Source organism: Camelus bactrianus, chromosome 21 (assembly GCF_048773025.1).
Source record: "Camelus bactrianus isolate YW-2024 breed Bactrian camel chromosome 21, ASM4877302v1, whole genome shotgun sequence".
NCBI classification, from domain to species: domain Eukaryota; kingdom Metazoa; phylum Chordata; class Mammalia; order Artiodactyla; family Camelidae; genus Camelus; species Camelus bactrianus.
This window is the reverse complement of record NC_133559.1, coordinates 21885849-21908421: the sequence shown is the minus strand read 5'-3', so window position 1 is coordinate 21908421 and position 22573 is coordinate 21885849. Positions and strand designations below refer to the sequence as shown.

Here is a 22573-nt window from a genome sequence, read left to right as displayed (position 1 = left end):
ACCACTGTGTATAATTTAAACTTATAGGTATAATATCCCTTTAGTGATTAACTTGTAATAGAATACAAAGGTTGTTCCCTATTACAATTGTGGAAGATGACTGTCAACTGTGGGAGGGGAGAGAAAAGAATTAGAACTGGAATTAGGCATAGATTCCTTCCTGACAGGGGTCCAGGAATTTTCTGATTCTACCATGATAGGGGCTTATGCTGTCCTTTCTTGCCAGTTGGCTTCAGTCAGACCCTTCCCAGTCCATTAGGCATGTTCCAATAAACTTGCACCTCTAAAGAGAGGAGTCTGCACTCAGCTTCCCCTCCCAGAAGGCTCCTGTTCAATAATGTAAACAGCACAGGGGCATCTCACTTAATCAATCAACACATCTAAAACACAGGTCTTTGCCAGGCTAATGTATACTCCTTGATAGTCTTCTACGAGGACGGTAGGTGGGTGGTACTTGTTCTACATCCATACAAAGCATAGGGGCCCCTCAAACGGTTCATTCCAAACCAAGGACATTTGCTATGAAGATGAGCTGAAAGTTCCCTCTACTACAAGACTGAAAACAGCAGTTTTTAAATGGCAATGCTCCTCCCCCATCCCCCCCCCCACCAAGTGTTTTAAGCCCTTTTCACCTAAGGCTCCGAAATAGAATATACATTTTTAAAATATATGTATTTTAAAACCCTAGACGTATAAATGTGAACTATATCATCGCCATTATCAACATGATCATTATCACTGTGATAGTGGAGAGAAAGGAGAGATTTGCAAAATCTACAGGAGGGATGACAGAAAAGGAGGAATTGGCCATAATTCTAGGTTTCCGGCAAGTAGCATCCTAAACTAATGGAAGATACAGGAGAAGCAGCTTGAGGGAGACCGATAAGGATTTAAGGGAAGAGAAATTGTTGACAGTAAACTGGTGGGTAGGGGAGAGCGGAAGAAAAGGAGGTGGGTAGGGGCAAAGGTAATTTAAGAAGGTATGTAAAGCGGTCAGAAAACGAGGAACAGGTGAGGAGCGTCACACTGCACTGTAGCACAGCTCCGCTTCCAGGTTAATTTGCCCAAATTCCGTGGGATACCGCGAGAACGCAAATCCAGTAACTATCCCCTCCTTCCTCTCTGCGGGGCCCTCCGCCCCGCCCCCTGAGGCTCAGGCCCCGCCCCTCGTGTCCTCGCGGTATTCGGCGGCGTCAATAAAGTTGCGGCCGTTTGACATTTGCGGCGGACAATATGGCGGCTTCCATGCTGGGCTCTCTGCTGCGGACCGTCCGACAGGTCTGACCCGCGCCCTTAAACCCTCCTCCCCTTCTCCCAGGGCCTCCCAACCCGCAGGTCCCCCACTGTTCTGCCACCTGCAGCGCCGAGTGCTGACCTTTCCCAGGGGTCTCCCTCTGCCCACTTCCCTCCTCCCGCTTGATTCGGGGGGTGGGGGCCGAGCTGCAGAGGTAAACTTGGTATTCCTAAGCTTCTAGCAGACTGGCATTGAAAGCTGCAGATGGACTGCAAAGAAGTGAGTGTAGGTGGAGAGAGAAGGGGTCCGAGGGATGAGGCTTCAGAGACCCCAACAATAAGCCGCCGAGCCAAGGAGACTTGAAAAGAGTACAGCGAGGGAGGAGAGCTTGGTAGTTTGGAAGCACCTGGTCGACTCTCCGCTCAAAGTCAATTAAAAGAAGGGCTGAGAATTGCTTATTGAGTTTAGCAGCGTGGAAGTTGTTGGGACCTTGATCGCAGCAGTTTCGATGGCGTGGTGAGGGCGAAAGCGTTCAAGAGAGAATGAGCGGAAAGAAATTGGAGGCTGCGAGTATAGACAAGCCTTTGAAGACATTTTGTTGCAAAGGGGAGCAGAAAATGGGTCAGTAGCTGGAGAGGAGGTGGGTTGAGAGTGGGTGTTTTATTTTTTAGCATGACAGAAGTAACTGCATGTTTTTGTGTTAAAAGGAAAGATCCTGTAGAATGGAAAAAATGGATGCTTATAGGAGAGGGAAGAATTGCTTTGTGTAGGCAAGAGGTGATGGGTTTCATGTTCGATTGTTTGGTCTTAGAAACATGAACAGTTAGTCTGTAGCAGTGTCGTCCAATAGAAATAAAATGTCAACCACATACCTAATTTAAAAGTTTCTAGTAGCCACATTCAGAAAGTAAAAAGCGGATGATTTAATTTTAATAAAATATTTTATTTAGCTAGGTATTTCCAAAATGTTGTTTCAACTTTTAATCTATAAATGATTTTTGAGATATTTACATCCTTTTTTTATACAAGATCTTCAAAATCAGGTTTGTATTTTACACTTAATAGCACATCTTAGTTTGGATGTTAAAATTCCCACCATTAAAATGGAAAATGTAGTCCTACCAAAACCATAAAGTTGCTTAATGTTTACCTTTCAATTTAAATTTTTAAATTAAATAAAATTAGGAATTGTGTTCCCCTAGTAACATTTCAAGTGCTCACTAGCCTGAAGTGGTTAGTGGCTACTGTAATGGACAGAACAGATCTTTAATAACATGAGGGAGTGCAGCGCACTTAACTACAGATGCTTTTAATCTCATAATTAAAGAGAAAGTGGAGTCATCAGCTGAGCATGGGGATGTGGGAGCAGGTGTTAGGGATTTAAGGAAAGAGGAGATGGTGTGAAATAGTCAAGAGGAGACAGGAGGAATAGTGGCAAGAATTGGAGCCAGTACAGTGAAGTGAGAGAGGGACCAGGGAGTTGACGATGTATGAAAGATAACATCATATTTATGGACCAGGTATTCAGGTTGGATAAGTGGGAGATGGGAAATCAAAAGCTGAGAGACAGTGAAAAGCTGGTAGAATCAATGGATTAAAAGTGCCAGTGGGGTTATTATTAGGGTGTTAGAAGGAGCAAGCTAGAAAGAAATGATGGAGAATGAGATACACACAACTGAGAGAATAGAAAGCTCACACTTACTGGCAATAAAAGACCTAGAACACAGAAGTGAATAGGTAAAGAAGAGTGGAGGACACAAATCACTGGAGGAAAAGAGTTCGAGGAATGGAAATGTTGGAGTATAATTTCATGTATATTGAGATCACTAGGAATTAAGACAGGAAGAATACTGGAAAGAGTGACCGTGAGCCAGGATTTACAGTGAGTGAAAAATGAAAGAGAATGGTGGGAGCTGTGGTAGGTGACTGCAGCAGCGAGGGGTGGTGGGAGTATAGCCCAGCAGCAGGAGAGTCAAAGCTTCCTTTTAGGAAGGAAGAACAGTCTGGAACTGCAGCGAGGAGCAAGGAAGCTTTCTCCCAGTTGTGGGGGAAAAAAAGTGCTATACGGGAAACTATCAGGAGGGATTCAGGATTTCCTAGAGCAAAAGCCTGAAGTGTTAAGAGAAGAAGTTGAGGATTTAGAAGATCTTGATAGTGGACCATGAGTTGAAGAGGGCCCAGTGGAAGAGTTTGAGGAGGTGAAGAGGGATGAGGGAGAGGGGCAGGACTGTGTATATACAAAACAGACTAGAATGCAACCTTAATATATAAAGCACCGTTATAAATTGATGAAGTACTGACAATATAGTAGAAATGAGGGCAATAACAGAATATTTACAGAAGAAATTAATATATAAGACTGATGTTTATTTTAAAAGTATAACTTATAGTCAGAAAAAAATACAAAAAAGAAGTATTTTTCTCTTTTTAGTAAATAGAAACCTCTTAGATGGTAGAGAGGACATTGATTAGAAGTAGTCTGAAAAAGAAGGGGAAAATGTTTTTGTTTTCTAAGTCTCTTTAACTTTCAGTTTCATGGATGAAAGTAGACTTTGCATTGCCCCTGAACATGAATTGTTTCTATCAACCAGAATGATCTCCCTTGATCGTGACTGTTAATCTCTTTCATTTGCTCTTTGGGTTTGGACAGACTTCACCTTCTCTCCCTTCCCCTGCTTCCCAACTGTATCAGAATTGTCAGTCCTTCAAAGCCTTCCTGAAGTCCCCTCTCTGTGACACTCCTTTCCAGCTACAGTGACCACAGTATTCATTTGACTCAGTTATTTGTCAAATTGATAATTGAAATTTCATTAATGCTCTCTTATTTCCAAAAAGATGATTGTAGAGTTGTTGTATTTCCCATGAGACTTTGAAACACTGAAGACATTCAATTTCTTTTATTAATATATTGAAAAATGTTGTCTTTCCAGTCTGGTATTCTCATTTTCAGTTTTATATTCTATATAATGCTGTACATATATTTTTTTCTAAAACAGCCCTTACAAGAGGCCATCATCATTTTCCATAGCTGCAATTGAATTAACATGTAATATTTGCTCTGGTTTGGGAGAGACTTGACTTTGTAGCGGCCTATACTCTCCATGCCTGGGCTGCCAGTCAGAACTGTAAACTATCACCATGTAAACGTACAGTGAGGAGCCTACTGTCTTATTACTGGGTTACTGGACAACTTGTGCTAAGAAATACTAGGTCAGTGATTATTTCATAGTACCCTTTGACCCAGAAATTCTGCTTCTAAGAATTTTCGTGCTGATATGTAGAGATATGTATGGAATGATTTATGTCGGAGATTATTCACTGCAGCATTGTTTGTAATGATAACTGTGAGTTAGGGCCTAGCTGTCCACCAATAGGTTGCAGCTTAATAAATCATGATGTGTCTGTGGGGAGGAAAAAAATAATTTCTTTCCACCCTTTTAACTTTTCAGCTGGGGCCCTTGTAACAAGAGAAAAGCATACAAATCTGTATCTTTTACATGACAAGGGAGGCTTCATAAGGAAACCAAGACCCAAAGAAGCAGTTAAACCTGAGTGGTTTTGTGTTAGGTTTGATGAAGCATGAAGAGCGTGGGAAAAAGTGATAGGACAAAAGGTATGAGCTCCACTAAGGGAAACTTAGCAAGGCCTGTTACTTTCAGATTCTTCTCAGTGTCCCTCAGCCTTCAGAAATAAGGACCCTTCTTTCATCCCGGGGTACAGGAGGGCACTTCTTATGTGAGGGTCTTATAAGCTGCTTCAGGGGAAGGTCAGAAAGTCCCTCCTACACCTGCTGTTTCTCAGTTTCCTTTTGCTTGAAATAGTCACTATGCCAGGTTCCCATGTTTTGAGGTAGTATGTTCTGAACCCAGTCACATCCATATAGTGGAATTTTATAAAACCTAAAAAACTGTGGAAACTTTTAACATATGGATATGGAAAAGTCTCCAAGACATACCTACATATATATATATTTTTAAATTTCTATTTAAGTATAGTTGATTTTGCAATGTTTAATTTCAGGTGTACAGCAAAGTGATTCAATTATATCTATATACATCCATGTTTTCATTTCAGATTCTTTTCTATTACATGTTATTGCAAGAAAATTGAATATAGTTCCCTGTGAGGATGAGTTTTGATGAACATGTTTTGGACGACAGGGTTCAGGTCATGTTCTAAATACTATATAGACTTATACCAACTATTAAAGAAAAACTCTCCCCAACTGTGGGGAGAAAATCAGTTGAGTCAGCAGAGTATTCCTTCCTGAGTGTGCTACAGACATTTCTCACATAACCCTTCAAATAATGGCTCTGGGAAAGGTCTACAACTTATTTTTCAAAACACTCCTTTTCACTCTATATAACTACTTTTTCATCACAATGACACTAAATAGGCTATGGGAAATGATATTTTGCCATTACTGTTTTAGGCGAAGATAACACTCATCAATTTACTCCTCAAGAGTTTCTAATCAGAGAAAACCACTTGAATCTATTCCAGTTGCTCCTGTGCTTGGTTGAGCCTAAAATAATTTGCTGTGCATATAAGTACAGAAGTGAGAAGGTTGGGGAGGTGCCATTTGTGCCTCTTTTTGTTCTGGGTGTGTGTGTGAGAGCTGTTTCAATGTGCTTTGAAAGGCTCTACTTTTTTAATTGAAGTATACAGTCAGTTACAATGTGTCAATTTCTGATGTTTGTTTTTTGCTATTGAGTTGTATGAGCTGTTTGTATATTTTGGAAATTAAGCCCTTGACAATCACATCATTTGCAAATACTCTCTGCCACTCCCTTAGTTGCCTTTTTGTTTTGCTTCTGGTTTCCTTTGCTGTGCAAAAGCTTCTAAGTTTAAGTCCCAGTTGTTTATTTTTGCTTTTAATTCTTTTGCGTTGTGAAACTGACCTACAAAAACATTGCTACGATTTATGTCAGAAAATTTTTTGCTTGTGTTCTCTTATGGGAGTTTTACAGTGTCTTTTGTTTAAGTCTTTAAGCCATTTTGAGTTCATTTTTGAATATGGTGTGAGTGAGTGTTCTAACTTCATTGATTTACATACAGCTGTCCAGCTTTCCCAACACCACTTTCTGAAGAGATTGTCTTTTCTCCATTGTATATTCTTGTCTCCTTCATCGAGAATTAATTGACTGTAGGTGTGTGGGTTTATTTCTGGGCTCTCTATTCTGTTGCATTGATCCATGGGTCTGTTTTTATGCCTATACTGTGCTGTTTTGATTACTCTGGCTCTCTAGTATTGTCTGAAGTTTGGGAGGGTTATTCCTGCAGCTTCTTTCTTTTTCTTCAATATTGCTTTGGCAATTCTGGGTCTTTTGTAATTCCATATCAATTTTAGGATTGTTTGTTCTAGTTCTGTGAAAGATGTCCTGGGGTAATTTGATAGGGATGGCATTAAGTCTGTAGATTGCCTTGGGCAATATGGCCATTTTAACAATATTGATTCTTCCAATCCAAGAGCATGGGATATCTGTCCATTTCTTTAAGTCATTTTTAATTTCCTTAATCAGAGTTTTATAGTTCTCCATGTATAAGTCTTTCCCCTTGTTAATCAGATTTATTCCTAAGTATTTTATTGTTTTGGATGCAATTTTAAAAGGAATTGTTTACTTTCTTTTCTTGCTAATTTATTGTTAGTGTAAAGAAATGCAACTGATTTTTTTGTATGTTAATCTTGTATCCTGCTACCTTGCCAAATTCTTTTATCAGCTATAGTAGTTTTTGTGTGGAGCTTTTAGGGTTATCTATATATAGTATCATGTCATCTGTATTTAGTGACAATTTTACCTCTTCTCTTCCAGTTTGGACCCCTTTTATTTCTTTTCCTTTCCTGATTGCCATGGTTAAGCCTGCCAAGACTATGTTGAATAGAAGTGGTGAGAGAGGGCATCCTTGTCTTGTTCCAGATTTTAGTGGGAAGGCTTTCAGCTTTTCACCATTGAATATTATGCTGGCTGTGGGTTTGTCATAAGTGGCTTTTATGTTGAGATATGTTCCCTCTATACCCACTTTGGTAAGAGTTTTTATCATAAGTGGATGTTGAATTTTATCAAATGCTTTTTCTGCATCTACTGACATGATCATGTGGTTTTTGTCTTCTTTTGTTGATGTGGTGTATCACATTGACTGATTTGCATGTGTTGAACCATCTTTGTGACCCTGAGATGAATCCAGCTTGGTCATAGTGTATGATCCTTTTAATATATTGTTGTATTTGGTTTACTAATATTTTGTTGAGGATTTTTGCATCTGTATTCATCAAAGATGCTGGCCTGTTTGCTTTTTTGGCATCGTCTTTGTCTGGTTTTTGCATCAGTGTGATAATGACTTCACAGAATGACTTTGGGAGTTCCTTCCTCTTTAATCTGTTGGAAAAGTTTGAGAAGGATCAGTGTAAGTTTTTGTTTGGTAGAACTCCCCAGTGAAGCCATCCAGTCCTGGGCTTTTCTTTGTAGGGAGTTTTTTTGTTTGTTTTGGGGTTTTTTTTTTTTTGTTTTTTATTCTGTTTCACTTCCAGTGATGTTCAGTCTGTTTAAATTATCTGTTTCTTCAGTCAGTTTTGACAGGCTGTATGTTTCTAGATATTTATCCATTTCTTCAAGGTTGTCCATTTTGTTGACATAGAACTTCATAATATTTTTTATGATTTTTTTTGTATTTCTGTAGTATTGGTTGTTATTTCTCCTCTTTTGTTTCCTCATTTTGTTTATTTGGATCCTCTCTTTTTCCTTCTTGGTTTAAGCCAGGCCAGAGTTTGTCAATCTTGTTTATCCTTTCAAAAAACTAGCTCTTGGTTTCACTGATTTTTTTCCTATTTTAAAAAATCTATTTATTTACTTTCTCTCTGATTTTTATCATTTACAGCCTTGTGCTGACTTCAGGTTTTTGTTCTTTTTCTAATTCTTTTAGGTGGTAGGCTAGGTTGTTTCTCTGGAATTTTCTTTTTTGAGGAATGCCTGTATTGCTATAACTTCCCCTCTGAGAACTGCTTTTGCTTCATCCCATAGATTTTATACAGTTGTGTTTTCATTGTCTTTTGTCTTGAGCTGTTTTTTAAATTTCCTCTTTGATTTTGTTGTTGACCCATTGGCTTTTTAGTAGTATGTTGTTTAGTCTCCATGTAATCGTTTTTTTTCTCATTTCTCTTTCTGTGGTTGACTTCTAGTTTTCATGCTGTTGTGTTGGGAAAAAATGCTTGAAATAATTTCTGTTTTCTTAAATTTGTTGAGGCTTGTTTTTTGTCCTAGTATGTGGTCTGTCCTAGAGAATGTTCCAAATGTTTTAAAGTCTATTTTGTCTGAATGAGTATTGCTACCCCACTTTCTTGTCATTTCCATTTGCATGAAATATTGTTTTCCATCCCCTCACTTTCAATCTGTGTGTGTGTCGTTCACCCTAAAGTGGGTCTCTTGTAGGCAGCATATTTTAGGCTCTTGTTTTATTTTCCAATCTGCCATTCTGTGTCTTTTGATTGGAACATTTAGTCCGTTGACATTTAAGGTAATTAGTGATAAATGTGTATTTATTGCTATTTTAAACCTTATTTCCAGTTGACTTTGTATTTCTTCTTTTTCTTTCTGTTTTTCCTTTTGTGGTTTGATGGCTTTCTTTTGTATTATGCTTGATTCTCTTTTTGGTTTTTGTGAATCTGTTGTATGTTTTTGATTTGTACTTACCTGGGTTTTCATGCATGGGTATGTTCATCCCTTACTGTATCTATTTGCTTTAGACTGGTAGTCATATAAGCTCAAACATATATATATTTTAAAAATCTACATTTTCTTACTCACCTTCCTCATATTTTATGACTTTGATGTCCTCTTTTACATATTCCTATTTATCCTTTTGTTATTCAGTGTAGTCATAATTGCTTTCACAAATTAAAAAAAAATTAAATCAGTTTATTGGCTTACTCAATCTTTTTATATATTTGCCTTTCCTATTGTAATTTTCCCTTTCCCTGTGGACTCCTGCTGCTTTTCTAGTTAGAGAAGACCTTTCAGTATTTCTTTTACAATAAGTTTAGTATTGTTTATATTTTTTTAGTTTTAGCTTGTCTGAGAAATTTTTATCTCTCCTTCTATTCTCAATGATAATCTTGCTGGGTAGTGTATCCTATGGTACAGGTTTTTCTCTTTCAGGACTTTGAGTATAGCTTGCCACTCCCTTGTCATCTGTGATTATTTCTGTAGAGAAATCAGCTTATAGCCTTATGGGGGTTCCCTTGTAACCAACTCTTTGCTTTTCTCTTGCTACCCTTAGAATCCTCTCTTTAACTTTTGCCATTTTAACTATGACATGTCTTATTGTAGGTCTGGTTTGAGTCACTTTTGGGAGGACCTGCAGTGCTTCCTGTACCTGGATATCTGTTTCCTTTTCACTTTTCAGCCATAATTTTGTCAAATACATTTTCTAGCCCATTTTTTCTTTCTTCTCCTTCTGGCATGCCTATGATGTGAAGATTGGCTCACTTTATATTATCCAGTAGATCTCGTATGTTGTTTTCTTTTTCTTTTTTTTTAAATTTGTCCTTTTGTCTGCTGTTCTGATTGGGTGATTTCCCTTATTCTGTCTTCTAGATCACTTATTCGTTCTTCTGCATTAGTTTGCAGTTTACAGACTTTAGCTCGGTTTTCATCTCAGCAGTTGAGTTGTCTAATTTTGATTGGCTCCTCTTTATAGTTTCTAATTCCTTGTTATAGTGATCTGCATTTCCATCGAGAGCCTTTCTTAATTCCTTCAGCACTTTTATTACCTCCATTTTGAATGTGAGGTATAGTAGCATGGAGAGGTTTGTTTTATTGTTTGTTCTTTCACGGGATTTCTCTTGTTCTTTTAATTGGGAGTAGTCCTTCTGCTTCTTCATTTTACTTATTTCTCTTACTACGAATTTAGGAGAGACAGCTTTCTGTTGTGGTTTTGAAGGTCTGTTTTTATGTGGGAATGACCCTCTGTAGACTGAGTAGTATTTTGGTACAAGGGCTGTTTTTGGTATGGATGCTTGCTACCTTTTTTCTCAGTTTGTGCTGGCCCTAGTCACCTTGATAGTGGGTGTGCTGGTGTAGTGGTGACATGAGCCTGCACTAGATGTTGAGTGGGACCTCCTCTTTTCTCTCTAATTGTCACTGCCCTGTTGGGGGCAGGGTCTACTCCCCAGTAGTTGAAGTAGAAGCCCCCAGTTACAGTTCTAAGCTGCGGTGTGAGGTAGGTGGGATTGGAGTGCTCCTGCTGGGAAGGAGCCACTGTGTGTTCTTTCCCAGGAGCTGTCCACCGTGATGTGTGTGGTGTCGCCTGCCACCCAGTTTGTGTGCACCCACAAAGATCACTGTTGTTGACACTGCCTTTGGGGTCTCCCTCTGTGTAGGAGCACTGGTGATCAGCTCAGATTTCAGCTCTGCCTCCACATGTGTGTGCCCACAACATTTACAGAACCCGGGGTGGCCAGTTTCATGACCTGCTGTGAGCACAGTGACTGAAGCTGCTATGCTGGGCTTATGCCCCTCCCTTCCTCTGTTGACAGTGGCACTCCACTGGCAAGCCTGCACTCTGTTTTGTTTGTACCCCCAGATGCAGCCCAAGCTGCACTCCAGGCTATCTCTGCTCTGACAAACTAAGTCTGCTCTCTGGGTCTGTCCTCTGAAGGCTGAGTTTCAGCACACAGTCGCTGTGTACACCAGCAGTTGTGTGTCACAGGGTAGAAAATACAGCAGTGTGGCAAGGCCCATCTGTGCTGGTCTCTCTCTACCCTGTGGCGCTGTGCAGGCCAGCTCCCGCACTGTCTTCTCCAGCCTCTGAAGCTCCTATCTGTCCCAGCAGACCTCCCAGCTGGTGAAGGAGGTTCCCACATTGAGGGAACATATCCTCTTTCACAGCTCCCTCCCAGGGATGCAGGTCCAGTCCTGATTCCTCTTCTCCCTTTTCCCTTCATCCTTCGCATTTGCATGGGGATCTTGCCTTGCAGCTTTGGTTGTATGAGCTCTTCTGCAAGCTTTCAGTAGGTATTTTGTGAGAATTGGTTCCCCTGTAGATATATTTTTGATGGATTTGTGGGAGGAGGTGAGCACCACATCCTTCTACTCTGCCATCTTGACCTCCTCCCCCTTTCTGTACTTTTGATTTTTGAACCACATATTAGCCTAAGTAAAGGTCAAACAGAATTGTATTAAAAATCTCAGGAAAATTTTCATCTTTCAACCCTTGTTATTAGCACTATATTAATCACCACCATTTTGGCTTAATATATATCCATAAAAATTATTTGTTCTATTATTTTAAATTGTTAAAAGTGATCCAAAATTACTGGGGGGTAGAAAGGTCATGAATAGTGACTAAAAGAAGATCACAGTGTGGGGACACTGGCAGAGCCTGGGTGTGACTGTCCTTCACTTGTTCCTTCTCTCTGTCTTTTAGATGGTTCCTTCATCAGCTTCAGGCCAAGTTCGAAGTTACTATGTGGACTGGAGAATGTTACGTGATGTGAAGAGAAGAAAAATGGCCTACGAGTATGCAGATGAGAGGCTACGGATCAATTCTCTCAGGAAGAATACCATTTTGCCCAAAAACCTTCAGGTTAGCTAATTTAGATGAGTCTCTATACTATAAAATCATTAACTCAAGTCAAATCACTTTTAATACTATTTGTTTTGACTTAGTACCAATGTACTTTCTAAAGAATATGATCAGATACTCCGAGTGAACATAAACAAATGTCCTTATAACTGATTTTGGTGAGTTGCAGATTAAAAAGAACTATTCATTCCTAACTATACTTTGAACCACACCATTAGGTGGTCCTTAGAAAGCACTGACGCATGGTCACCACACGGAGTTGGGTAGTTATTTTTGACCTAAGTTCTCTCCCCATTTCATCCCAGTCTTTCAACTCTCAGGACATTGGGAGGCTTTACCAATGAGTGGGCAGGTGCCCAATGCGTGGCCTACACTGTTCCTTACCCAGCCTGCCTCTCTGGACTCCTTTGCCCACCTCTGTGTGCTGAGGTAGCCTTCCACTTAGGGTTACTTTCTTGTCACACTCTTTAACTTGAATAAGAGTATGTTAACTTGCTTAGCTTCCTGAAACAAAAGGTCCTGCACCTAAGTGGTAACATAAAATGCCTCCATTCAAGAGTCTTATCAGAGACTGTAACTCAAACTCAAGGCTGTTAAACTTATCAAAAGCTCAGAGTTTAAAAAAATAACCATAAAACAAAAAAAAACCCATTTCTAGAAATTGGGAGAATAATATACAGGCCCTTCATCACTATGGATTCTTTTAAATCTTGTCTAAATTAAGCCAGATGAGCAGAAAAACGGAGTGGCCTGGACCACTCTGTTATGGCTTTTACTGTTGTGGTATTAAGCTACTTGCCTAGATTTAGGGAGTGGTAAGAAGTGGCTCCTGAGAAACTCAGCTCAAGATGCTGTGGAGGACATTATTGATGAAGATCCCCAGAGGAGTGTCTGGTAGGAGAACCAGCAGTAGCTGTGCAGAGACTGTGAATCATGGGAACTGATCGTGGTTCTGTGACACCTGCCAACGAGGTTACAAGTCAGATTTATGTACCAGTGCTAACAAACTAACAGACTCTCACAGAATGCTTTTGTTTCATTTCCCCTCTGCCCCAATTTCCTCATTTGTACACAGCCTTCAATCTTTATGTTCGTACACGCATAAAAAATGTGTAGGTATTCTTCAAGATCTGCCACCGTGCAGCTTTACTTCATCCTACCAGCCCAATCATTTCTCCTCTCCAGGTCCTTCTGTAGCGCTCGGTATCTGCCATTCATTGACTTAATCATGTTGTTTTATATAACTCGCTAAGTATTTCATGATAACAACACATGCATAAGCTTTTGGAGATCAGGAACTACTCTTAATGCTTAATAATTGACGTAAATTTAGTGGCTTTTGTATGTTTAGTTGATGTAAATTTAGTGGCTTTCATATGTATTTTGTCATTTATGTACTTCTAATATGTTAGAGCAATTATTTGGCTTCCACCACAGTCTAGTACAGGGTCAATCATAGTTGTCAGATTAAAGTGAATGTAACACACACACAATAATACACTTCTAAGCACATACTAAAAGTAAACTTCTACTGACAAACTTTAGTGCTAGCTACTGCAGTATCTCTAATTTTCTCCCCTCAACCACTTTTGCCCTTACCATATTCATTCCCTGCATTGCACATGATCTTTTGAAAGTGCAACTCTCATCTGACCACTCGTCTTGGCTCCTCCAGCAGTCAGAACCCTTACCATAGATGTCAAGGCTCTGGGGGATCCTGCCCTCCCTCCCTTTTTGGCCTCATCTCAAACCACATTTCTTCCTACTTGATCTTTAGTCCAGAGGTTTCAGGCTTTTATGATTCAAAAATCCATGGGTAAAGTTAGGTTAACTTTACATCTCAAGAACTAGAGAAAGAATAAGCTAAATCCAAAGTTAGCAGAAACAAAGATCAGAAATAAATGAAATAGAAACCAGAAAAACACTCAATATCAATGGAAGCAAGAGAGTTTTTGAAAACATTGCCAAGGCTTTAGCTAGACTAACAGAGTAAAAAGAGATTTACTTAAATAAAATCAGAAATGAGAGAGGAAACATTAAAGCTGATACCAGAGAAATACAAAAGATCATAAAAGACTGATATGAACAATAATACGCCAACAAATTGGCTAACCCAGAGGAAATGAATACATTCCTAGAAACGTAGAACCTACAAGACTGAATCCTGAAGAAGTAGAAAATCTAAACTGACTAATAATAAGGAGATTGAATCAGTAATCAGAAACCTATTAACAAAGAAAAGCCCAGGCCATATGGCTTCATGAGTGAATTCTACCAAACATTTAAGTGCAATTAGTGCCAGTCCTCAAACTCTTCCAGAAAACTGAAGAGGAGGGAAAGACTCCCAAAGTCATTTTATGAGCCCAGCATTGCCCTGGTACCAAAGCTAGATAAGGACACTACAAAAAAAAGAAAACTACAGCTCAGTATCCCTGATGAATAGAGATTTTTAAATTCTCAACAAAATACTAGCAAACCAAATTCAACACCAGGTGGACTACATCACGCTAAAAGAAAGAACAACATGAAAAGGCAACCTACAAAATGGGAGAAAGAATTTTCAAACCATGTACCTGATAAGGGGTTAATATCCAAAATATATAAGGATCTCCTATAAATCAAAAGCAAAAAATAATTTTTTTTATTAAAAAATGGGCAGAGAACCTGAGTAGCCATTTTTCCAAAAAAAAAAAAACATACAAATGGCCAGCAGGTACATGAACAGATGCTCAACATCGCTTAGGGAAATGTAGATCAAAACCACTATGAGCTGTCACCTTACACCTGTCAGAATGGTTACTATCCAAAAGACAAGAGATAAATATCATTGAGGATGTGGAGGAGAGAACCCTTGTGCACTGCTGGTGGGAATGTAAGTTGGTACAGCCACTATTGAAAAGTTTGGAGGCTCCCCCCAAAATTAAAAATAGAACTACCATATATGATCCAGCAGTTCATTTCTGAGTATAAATCTGAAGGAAATGAAATCACTAGGTAGAAACAGAAGTGATATCTGCACCCCTACGTTCACTGCAGCATTATTCACAGTAGCCAAGACAAGGAAACAGCCTGAATGTCCATCAGCCGATGAATGCGATTCTCTGAGAACGTGATTCACTTGCACACAGTACAATACTACTTAACCAGAAAAATGAAGGAAATCCTGCTTTTTGCAGTAACATGGATGTATCTTGAGGGCATTATGCTAAGTGAAGTAAGTCAGGCAGAGAAAGAAAAATACTGTATGATCTCACATATGTGGAATCTAAAAAGCCAAATTCATAGAAACAGCAGAATGGTGGTTACCCAAGGCTGGGGGTTGGAAATGGGGAGGTGTCGGTCACAGGGTACAGTCTTCCAGTTATAAGATGAATAAGCTGTGGGGTTGAATAAGTACAACATGGTGACTGCAATTAACAAGACCTTATTATATACTTGAAAGTTGCTTAGAGTAAATCTTAAATGTTCTCCCTTCAACCCTGGGAAAAAAAGGTAGTTATGGGGTGTGATGGAGGTGTTAACTAACCTTATTGTGGAAGTTATTTTTTATAATATATACATGTTTCAAAATACCATATTGTACATCTTAAACTTATACAATGTTATATGTCAATTATATTTCATTAAAGCTGGGAAAAAATCATTTGGGGAGATAATAGAAATGAATTCATATGTTTTCCAAAAGAGAAATGAGAATGTTTGTAGCAGCTCTATTGGTAATAGCTCAAAACTAGAAACTACCCAGATATCCATCAAGTGTAGAATGGATAAATGAATTATTATTATATTCACACAATGAAAATTAGCACCAATGAGAATGAACAGCACATGTAACAGTATGAAGACTCTCACAGCATTGTATTGAATGAAAGAAGCCAAACAGAAGTGAATAAAAAAGAATGCATGCTCTGTGGTTACATTTGTGTAAAATCAAAACAAGAAAAACTCATCTGTAGTGTTAGCAACCAGGTTAGCTTTAGCCAGGAGGGCAGTGACTGAAAGGAGGCAGAGGTGAGGCTCAGAGTGCCGATAACGTTTCTTAATCTCGTTGCTGGTTATACAGGTATTTTCTGTTTTGAAAACTTACTGAGCTTTACACTTACGGCTTGTAGATTGTTTCAATTAAATTTTGAAAAATTATATTGAGAGCATGTCAAACATTTCTGTCAAACATTTTTCTGGTCTATTTGTTTCTACTCAGAGGTCAAGGTTCACTATGGTGTCAGGGTTCTTTGCAAACTCTTGCTGCATCAGTGAAAACAGCCCTTTGTTCTTTTCCTCTAAGCAATGACTTATCATCTAGAATAGATAAATGCATGTGGTATGTGTAAATGATGTTGTGACTTCCCTTAGGACGTGGCTGATGAAGAAATCGCTGCCCTTCCCCGGGATAGCTGTCCCGTTAGAATCAGAAATCGGTGCGTCATGACGTCCCGTCCACGAGGTGTGAAGCGGCGCTGGAGGCTGAGTCGTATCGTCTTCCGTCACTTGGCCGACCACGGGCAGCTGTCTGGGGTCCAGCGGGCAATGTGGTGATCGGCTCTGGAACCCACTGAGCTTTCGGGAAAACCAGTGCTGGCAAGAAGAGACTTTTCTAATAGACAAAAACCTAGTTTTCTTGGGGATCCAGATTAGGAGTCTTCTCTACCTGATGCTGTCTATGGATAAATTACTTTTAAATTTTAGATGAAGAAATTTGGATGTTTCATTCTGTCAGCGAATTCTGGCTGTCAGTGAATTACCTTTTGTCTTGGACTTAATACATTAAACGTACTGTTCCCAAGCATAGTACAAAGAGTACAGTAATAAATGTTTCTGTGAAAATATGCTTGGTAAACTTACCTTTTCCTTCAAGTTTAATCTTTCAGCAACACGTAAGGGTACCTGTATTTTTTAGGGGCATTATTTCATACAGCAGTGTTATCTTACAGTTAATCCAAGTCATTGAAATGTAGCTCACCCACGGCAATTTTTAATCCTGAGCTGGCTTCCCTACCTGCACAGCTGATTTCACTTTTAGTTCACTTTGGAAGGTAAGCTGATGTTCTGGATTATCTAACTCATGTTCAACCTCTCTGTGTGATGGCTGAGCAAAAACTAGAACCACTAATTGTTTTCTTGTTCCATCTTCAGGGACCCCGTAGAACAAAACCGTTTTTTTAAGCCCTGAAAAATCTATCTAAAGAAGAAAAGTTTTGCTGCAATGGTATATATTCTCTGTATTCATGTTTATTTCATCTAGAACAGAAAAGAATAAAGGTAGCAAAAAGTTTTCTCATGCAGTAACTCGACAGTGCCATCAGCCCAGTGATAAAATGTACGCGGGACAGCATGGAAGCACCTACCTAGCATCGATCTGGAGCTGACACCTGACCTTAAATCAGGAGGCAAGGGGTGAGATTCTTTGCAGAGGCAACATGGAAGCAAAGGCATAAAGGCATCCAACAGTGAAAGCTGTGGTCACTTCAATGTATCAGAACTAAGAAGCACAAGGCAAAGGCAGAATCAAGGAAGATGTCACTTGTGAAGGAGGTAAGGCTTAAATACCAGCAGTTGGGGAGAGTTTTGAGCAAAGGAAGGACATGATAGTTTGCCCTACAGACAAGTGGCAGCGGTGTGGTGGATGGCCGTGAAAGGAAAAGACTGCAAGCAAGATAAACAGCTAGGAGGATGTCTTAATTGTTCAGGAAGAGGAGGGCCTGAACTAAGGTGGTATTAGAGAAGGAGACAAGAGGACAGATTTTAGGAGTATTCTTTAGGAAAGAAAAGACTTAGAAACTTTTAAGAGATAAGAACTTTCCTCTGGGTTCCTGGTAAGGGCAACTATATGGATGGTAGAAAGCAACTCCAAAATAGAAAATTTGGGGGGAAAAAGAATGGATTTAGGGGAAACAGAAGATACGTACTTGAGTTCAGGTTTCAGATGTACAGTGCTTGAGATGCTTGTATCATCCTGATGGAGAAATCTAGTCTGGAAGTCAGGTGAAGTCATGAGAGGGAATTTTCATGATATATGTTGGATTCATATTTCCTGAATTTGTATTACAATTTACAACTGGTGTGCTCTAGCTAATATCCCAACTAGTAACCAGTGTTATTCACATCAATAGAACACAAAACTTGCTGATTTCTAGCATATCACTAGTAACCCCCTTTTTCCTTTTTTGAATAAGAGTCCGAGCATGATCCATCTATTGTTTGGGTTACTACCTCTCACTCCTCCCTTTTTTCTTCATGTCATTCATTTTTTGGAGTAGCCAGGTCATTTGTCCTGTAGGATGTCATTTGTCCTGTAGGATGTCAACATTTGGCTGTTTGCTTCTTCGTGTGTCTTTTAACTTCATCCTCTATTGCTGCCAACTGGTAAGTTACATCCAGGGTTTGACTAGATTCAGGTTCAGTATTTTAGGAATGAATTTTCTCAAGTGTGCTGTGTTCTCTGTCCCATCACATCAGAAGGTATGTAACTGGTCATCCAACGTTTAGTGGTGATTGGTATGTTGAGTCAGGTGGGGTCAGCCTGTTCCCTTCATTTGAAGTTCATCATTTATTAACTTGTCACCTAATGATTTTAGCATTTCACTGATGGTTGTTACCCTGATTTATATTGCAGTAAAGGTTGCAATGATGATTTTCTAAATTCCATTGTTTCTTCTGCTGGAATTAGCTAGAATTTTTCTGTAAGGAATTTTACCTTATTTTCCTTAAATACATTTCTTTAAAGAGCAGATAAATGCATGATTCTCTATCAATTTTTACAGTAATTGAATTGGTGTTCTAGCAACTTCCAAAAGGTACAAATGATTTGTCACTATTATGAATTTGTAGATTTTTTGTGTATGTAATGTTTCAGTCCACTCCAGACATTATTTTGATGCTCAAATTGATCCTCCCACTCTTGAGTCCTGTATCATGTTGGCTTGATAAAGGATATTTGATATTTCCTTGCTTTCTGGTGTAAGATAACCCAGGCTTCCCTTGTATTTTTCCTGCTGCAGAAATTTTTTCCAAGTGTCCCTCTTTCAGTAGGAAATGGCAGTCAGACACTACCTCTGAGCACTTAGGGTGCTGCTCATTGCTTCTGAATTCTGAATTATTGCTTTTAGGCCCTTTTGGTGGGCCTTGCTAGGAAATGTGTATTTAATAAAAATAATGGTAAGTTTATACTGATTTTATACTATAAAAAATATAAGCTTCTAATGACATCAACCTAAGTATTTATTGCCATCATCACATAATACATAAAAATAGTTTCTATATACAACTGCTCCTACTCCTATTAATAGTAGTGATTTCAGTATGAGATTTGTGTGGAGGTTTTTTTGCCCTTAATATCCATCTCAATAGCAGTGGACAAAATACTGTCTTCCAAAGTCACTTGAAAGTAGTATGGTTTTTTACAACTTTATCTGCATTTTGTTTTAGGATTTTTTTTAAGAGTTTATTGAAGTATAGTTCATTTACAGTATTTTGTTAGTTCCAGGTGTACAGCAAAGTGATTCAGATATATATGTATATATATATGCTTATACACACACACACACAGACAGACATGTATACACAGTCGTTTTCAGATCCTTTTCCATTATAGTTTATTACAAGACAGCTGAATACAGTTCCCTGTGCTATATAGGTCTTTGTTTATCTATTTTATATAGTAATACTGTTAATCCCATACTCCTAATTTATTTTGTGTGTGTGTGTGTGTGTGTACGTACTGCATCTTTATCCATTCATCTGTTGATGGATACTTAGGTTGCTTCCATGTCTTGACTGTTGTAAATACTGCTGCCATGAACAGTGGGATGCACATATCTTTTTGTTTTCATTTTTTTCTGGATATATGCCCAGGAGTGGGGTTTCTGGATCATAAGGTAACTATATTTTAGTTTTTTCAGGAACTTCCTTACTGTTCTCCGTAACGGCTGCACCAATTTACATTCCCACTAACAGTATCCATCCCTTTTCTCCACACCCTCTCCAGCATTTATTATTTGTAGACTTCTGATTGTCATTCTGACTGGCATGAGGTGATATCTCGTTGTTTTGATTTGCATTTCTCTGATAATTAGCAGTGTTGGCCATCTGCATGTCTTCTTTGGAGAAATGTCTGTTTATGTCTTCTATCCATATTTTTATGGGTTTATTTGATACTGAGTTGTATAAGCTGTTTGTATATTTGGTGTGCCTCTGAGAGGAGGTGAGCTCAGTCTTTCTTTTTTTGTGGTTTCCCTGGTTTTCAGGTATGTTAACCCACTAGTATATCTGCTTGCTTTAGACTGGTAGTCAGAGGCTCAAACATATTCTTAAAAAAAAAAAATTTACATTTTCTTACTCTCTTGCCTTACATTTTATATTGATGTCCTCTTTTACAACTTCGTTTTTTTCCAGTTGTGATTTTCTCTTTTCTGTAGATTCTTCTTTTCTACTTAGAGAAGACTTTTCAATATTTCTTTTAGGATAAGCTCGGTATCGTTTATATTCTTTCAGTTTTTGCTGCTCTGAGAAGTTTTCTCTCTGCTTCTAAATGATAATCTTGCTGGGTAGAGTGTCCCATGTTGTAGGTTTTCCCCTTTCAGGACATTGGAAACAGCTTGCCACTCTTTTGTGGCCTGCAGCATTTCTGTAGAAAAATCACCTGATAGTCTTTTGGGGGTTCCCTTGGCTGCCTTTTTTTTTTTTTCTCTTGCTGCCTTTAGAATCCTGTCTTTAACTTTTGCCATTTTAATTATATGTCTTGGTGTAGGTCTGTTTCATCTGTTTGGGACCCTCTGTGCTTCCTGTACCTGGAGAAACTGTTTCCTTTAGGTCTGGGAAGTTTTCAGCCATAATTGTATCAAATACATTTTCTATTCCCTTTTCTCTTTCTTCTCCTTCTGGGATGCCTACGATATGTAGATTGGCTCACTTTGTATTATCCTATAGATCTCGTTTTTTTTTTTATTTTGTCTGTCTGTCTGCTGTTCTGATCGGATGATTTCCATTATTCTATCTTCCAGATCACTTACTCATTCTTCTGCATTATTTAGTTTGCTATTTACAGCCTTTAGCTTGGTTTTTCACTTTGGCAGTTGTGTTGTCTAATTTTGATTGGCTCCTCTTAATAGTTTCTAGTTCCTGCAGCATTTTTGTCACTCCCACTTTGGACCTGGGTATGGTAGACTGGAGATGTCTGTTTCATCGTTCTTTCAGGGGATTTCTCTTATTCTTTAATTGGGAGTGGTTCCTCTGCATTTTCATGTTAGTCTTTCTCCAACTGAATTTAGGAGAAACAGTCATCTATTCTAGTCTTGAAGGTTTTTATGTGGGAGTGATCCTTTGTGGAGTGTATGAGTCCATTATTTTTGGTGTAGGGTTTTGTTTTGTTTTGTTGGTATGGATGCTTGCCATGTCTTTCCTCAGGGTGTGCCGGTCATTCCCCTTGATAGGGTATGTGATTGGTGGTGTGGTGACAAGCCTGCGCTGGATGTTGAGTGGAGCCTCCTCTTCTCTGATTGTCACAGCCCTGTTAAAGGAGGGTCAGCTTTCCAATTGTCAGAGTAGTAGCCCCCAGTTCCAATTCTAAATTGTGGTGTGAGGTGGGCAGGATTGCTGTGTATTCTTCCCTAGGAGTTGTCCCTAGTGAGTTGTTCCCCACTGGAACATGTGCTCTGTGACATCACCTGTCAGCTGGTGAACACTTGTTGGCACAGCCCTCCCCCCACCTTCACTCTGGGGACGCTGATACTGGCTTAGATTTCAGCCCTGCTTCTGCGTGTTTCCATGAATCCTGTTGCTGCTGACGCCAGACCCACCTCAGCTAAGGATCGCCAGTAATCAGGTCAGATAACCAGGCACTGCCACTAGCATAAACCTCTGAAGTTGTGCATTCCCCAGGTATTGGCCCCGCTTTCAGCCCTGCCTCCAGGTGTGGGAGCTTCCACGTTCCCAGAGCTCATTTCAACTGAGTCTTGCCTGCTCTGAGCATTCCTAGAATGAGGTTGCTGTGGTGGGGCCCTGTGCCTCTCTTCACGTGCACATTAGCAGTGGGGCTCCATCCTGCACATACCCTCATTTGTAGCCTGGACCACACTCCAAGCCCCTCAGGCTGTCTCCATGCAACCAAACCGAGTCCTCTCTGCAGGTTTGTCCACTGAAGCCCCAATTTCAGCATTCAGTCACTGCACACACAAGGTGTGGGTCTCAGGCTGGGAAGTACAGAAAGGTTGGTAAAGACCATCCGTGCTGGTCTCTGTCCTGCTGGGTGCCGCACTCTCCTGAGCCCAAGGCTTCCTATCTGTCCCTACTGACCTCTAGGCTGGTGAAGGGGCTCCCCAGGGTGAGGAAACCTTTCCCCTTCCCCAGGTCCCTCCCAGAGGTGTAGAGCCTGTCCCTTTGTTTCCCTTTTGTCCCACATGCTTACGTGTTGATTTTTTTTGCAGCTTCAGTTGTGTGAGATCTTCTGCCAGTGTTCAGTACATATTCTGAGAATTGTTACACACGCAGATGTATTTTTTAATGTATCTGTGGGAGGTGAGCTCCACGTCCTTCTATTCTGCCATCTTGATCTCTGCCCCCAGGGTTATTTTTTAGTTAGCTTTTAAATTAGATGGTTCTGAAGTCAAAACTATAGAAAAAAGTACACAGACAGTATTGCTTTTATCCTATCTTTCTTTCCCCTATTGGTAATCGTTTTTAGTAGTTCTGGGTTTAAGCTTACAGTTTCTTTTTGAAATATATGCAAATAGATGTGTGTTGTCACATTTCTCACCTTTTCTG

General features: G+C 39.5%; 1 protein-coding gene across 1 annotated transcript; it reads left to right on the top strand.

Moving 5' to 3' along the window:
- Positions 1-1143: 1143 nt before the first annotated feature.
- Positions 1144-16641, top strand: MRPS14 (mitochondrial ribosomal protein S14). Its single transcript, XM_010954891.3, has 3 exons — positions 1144-1278; positions 11657-11815; positions 16169-16641. The coding sequence occupies exons 1-3, from the start codon at positions 1234-1236 to the stop codon at positions 16349-16351; spliced, it is 387 nt and encodes a 128-aa protein (XP_010953193.1). The 5' UTR covers positions 1144-1233; the 3' UTR covers positions 16352-16641.
- The last annotated feature ends 5932 nt before the right edge of the window (positions 16642-22573 follow it).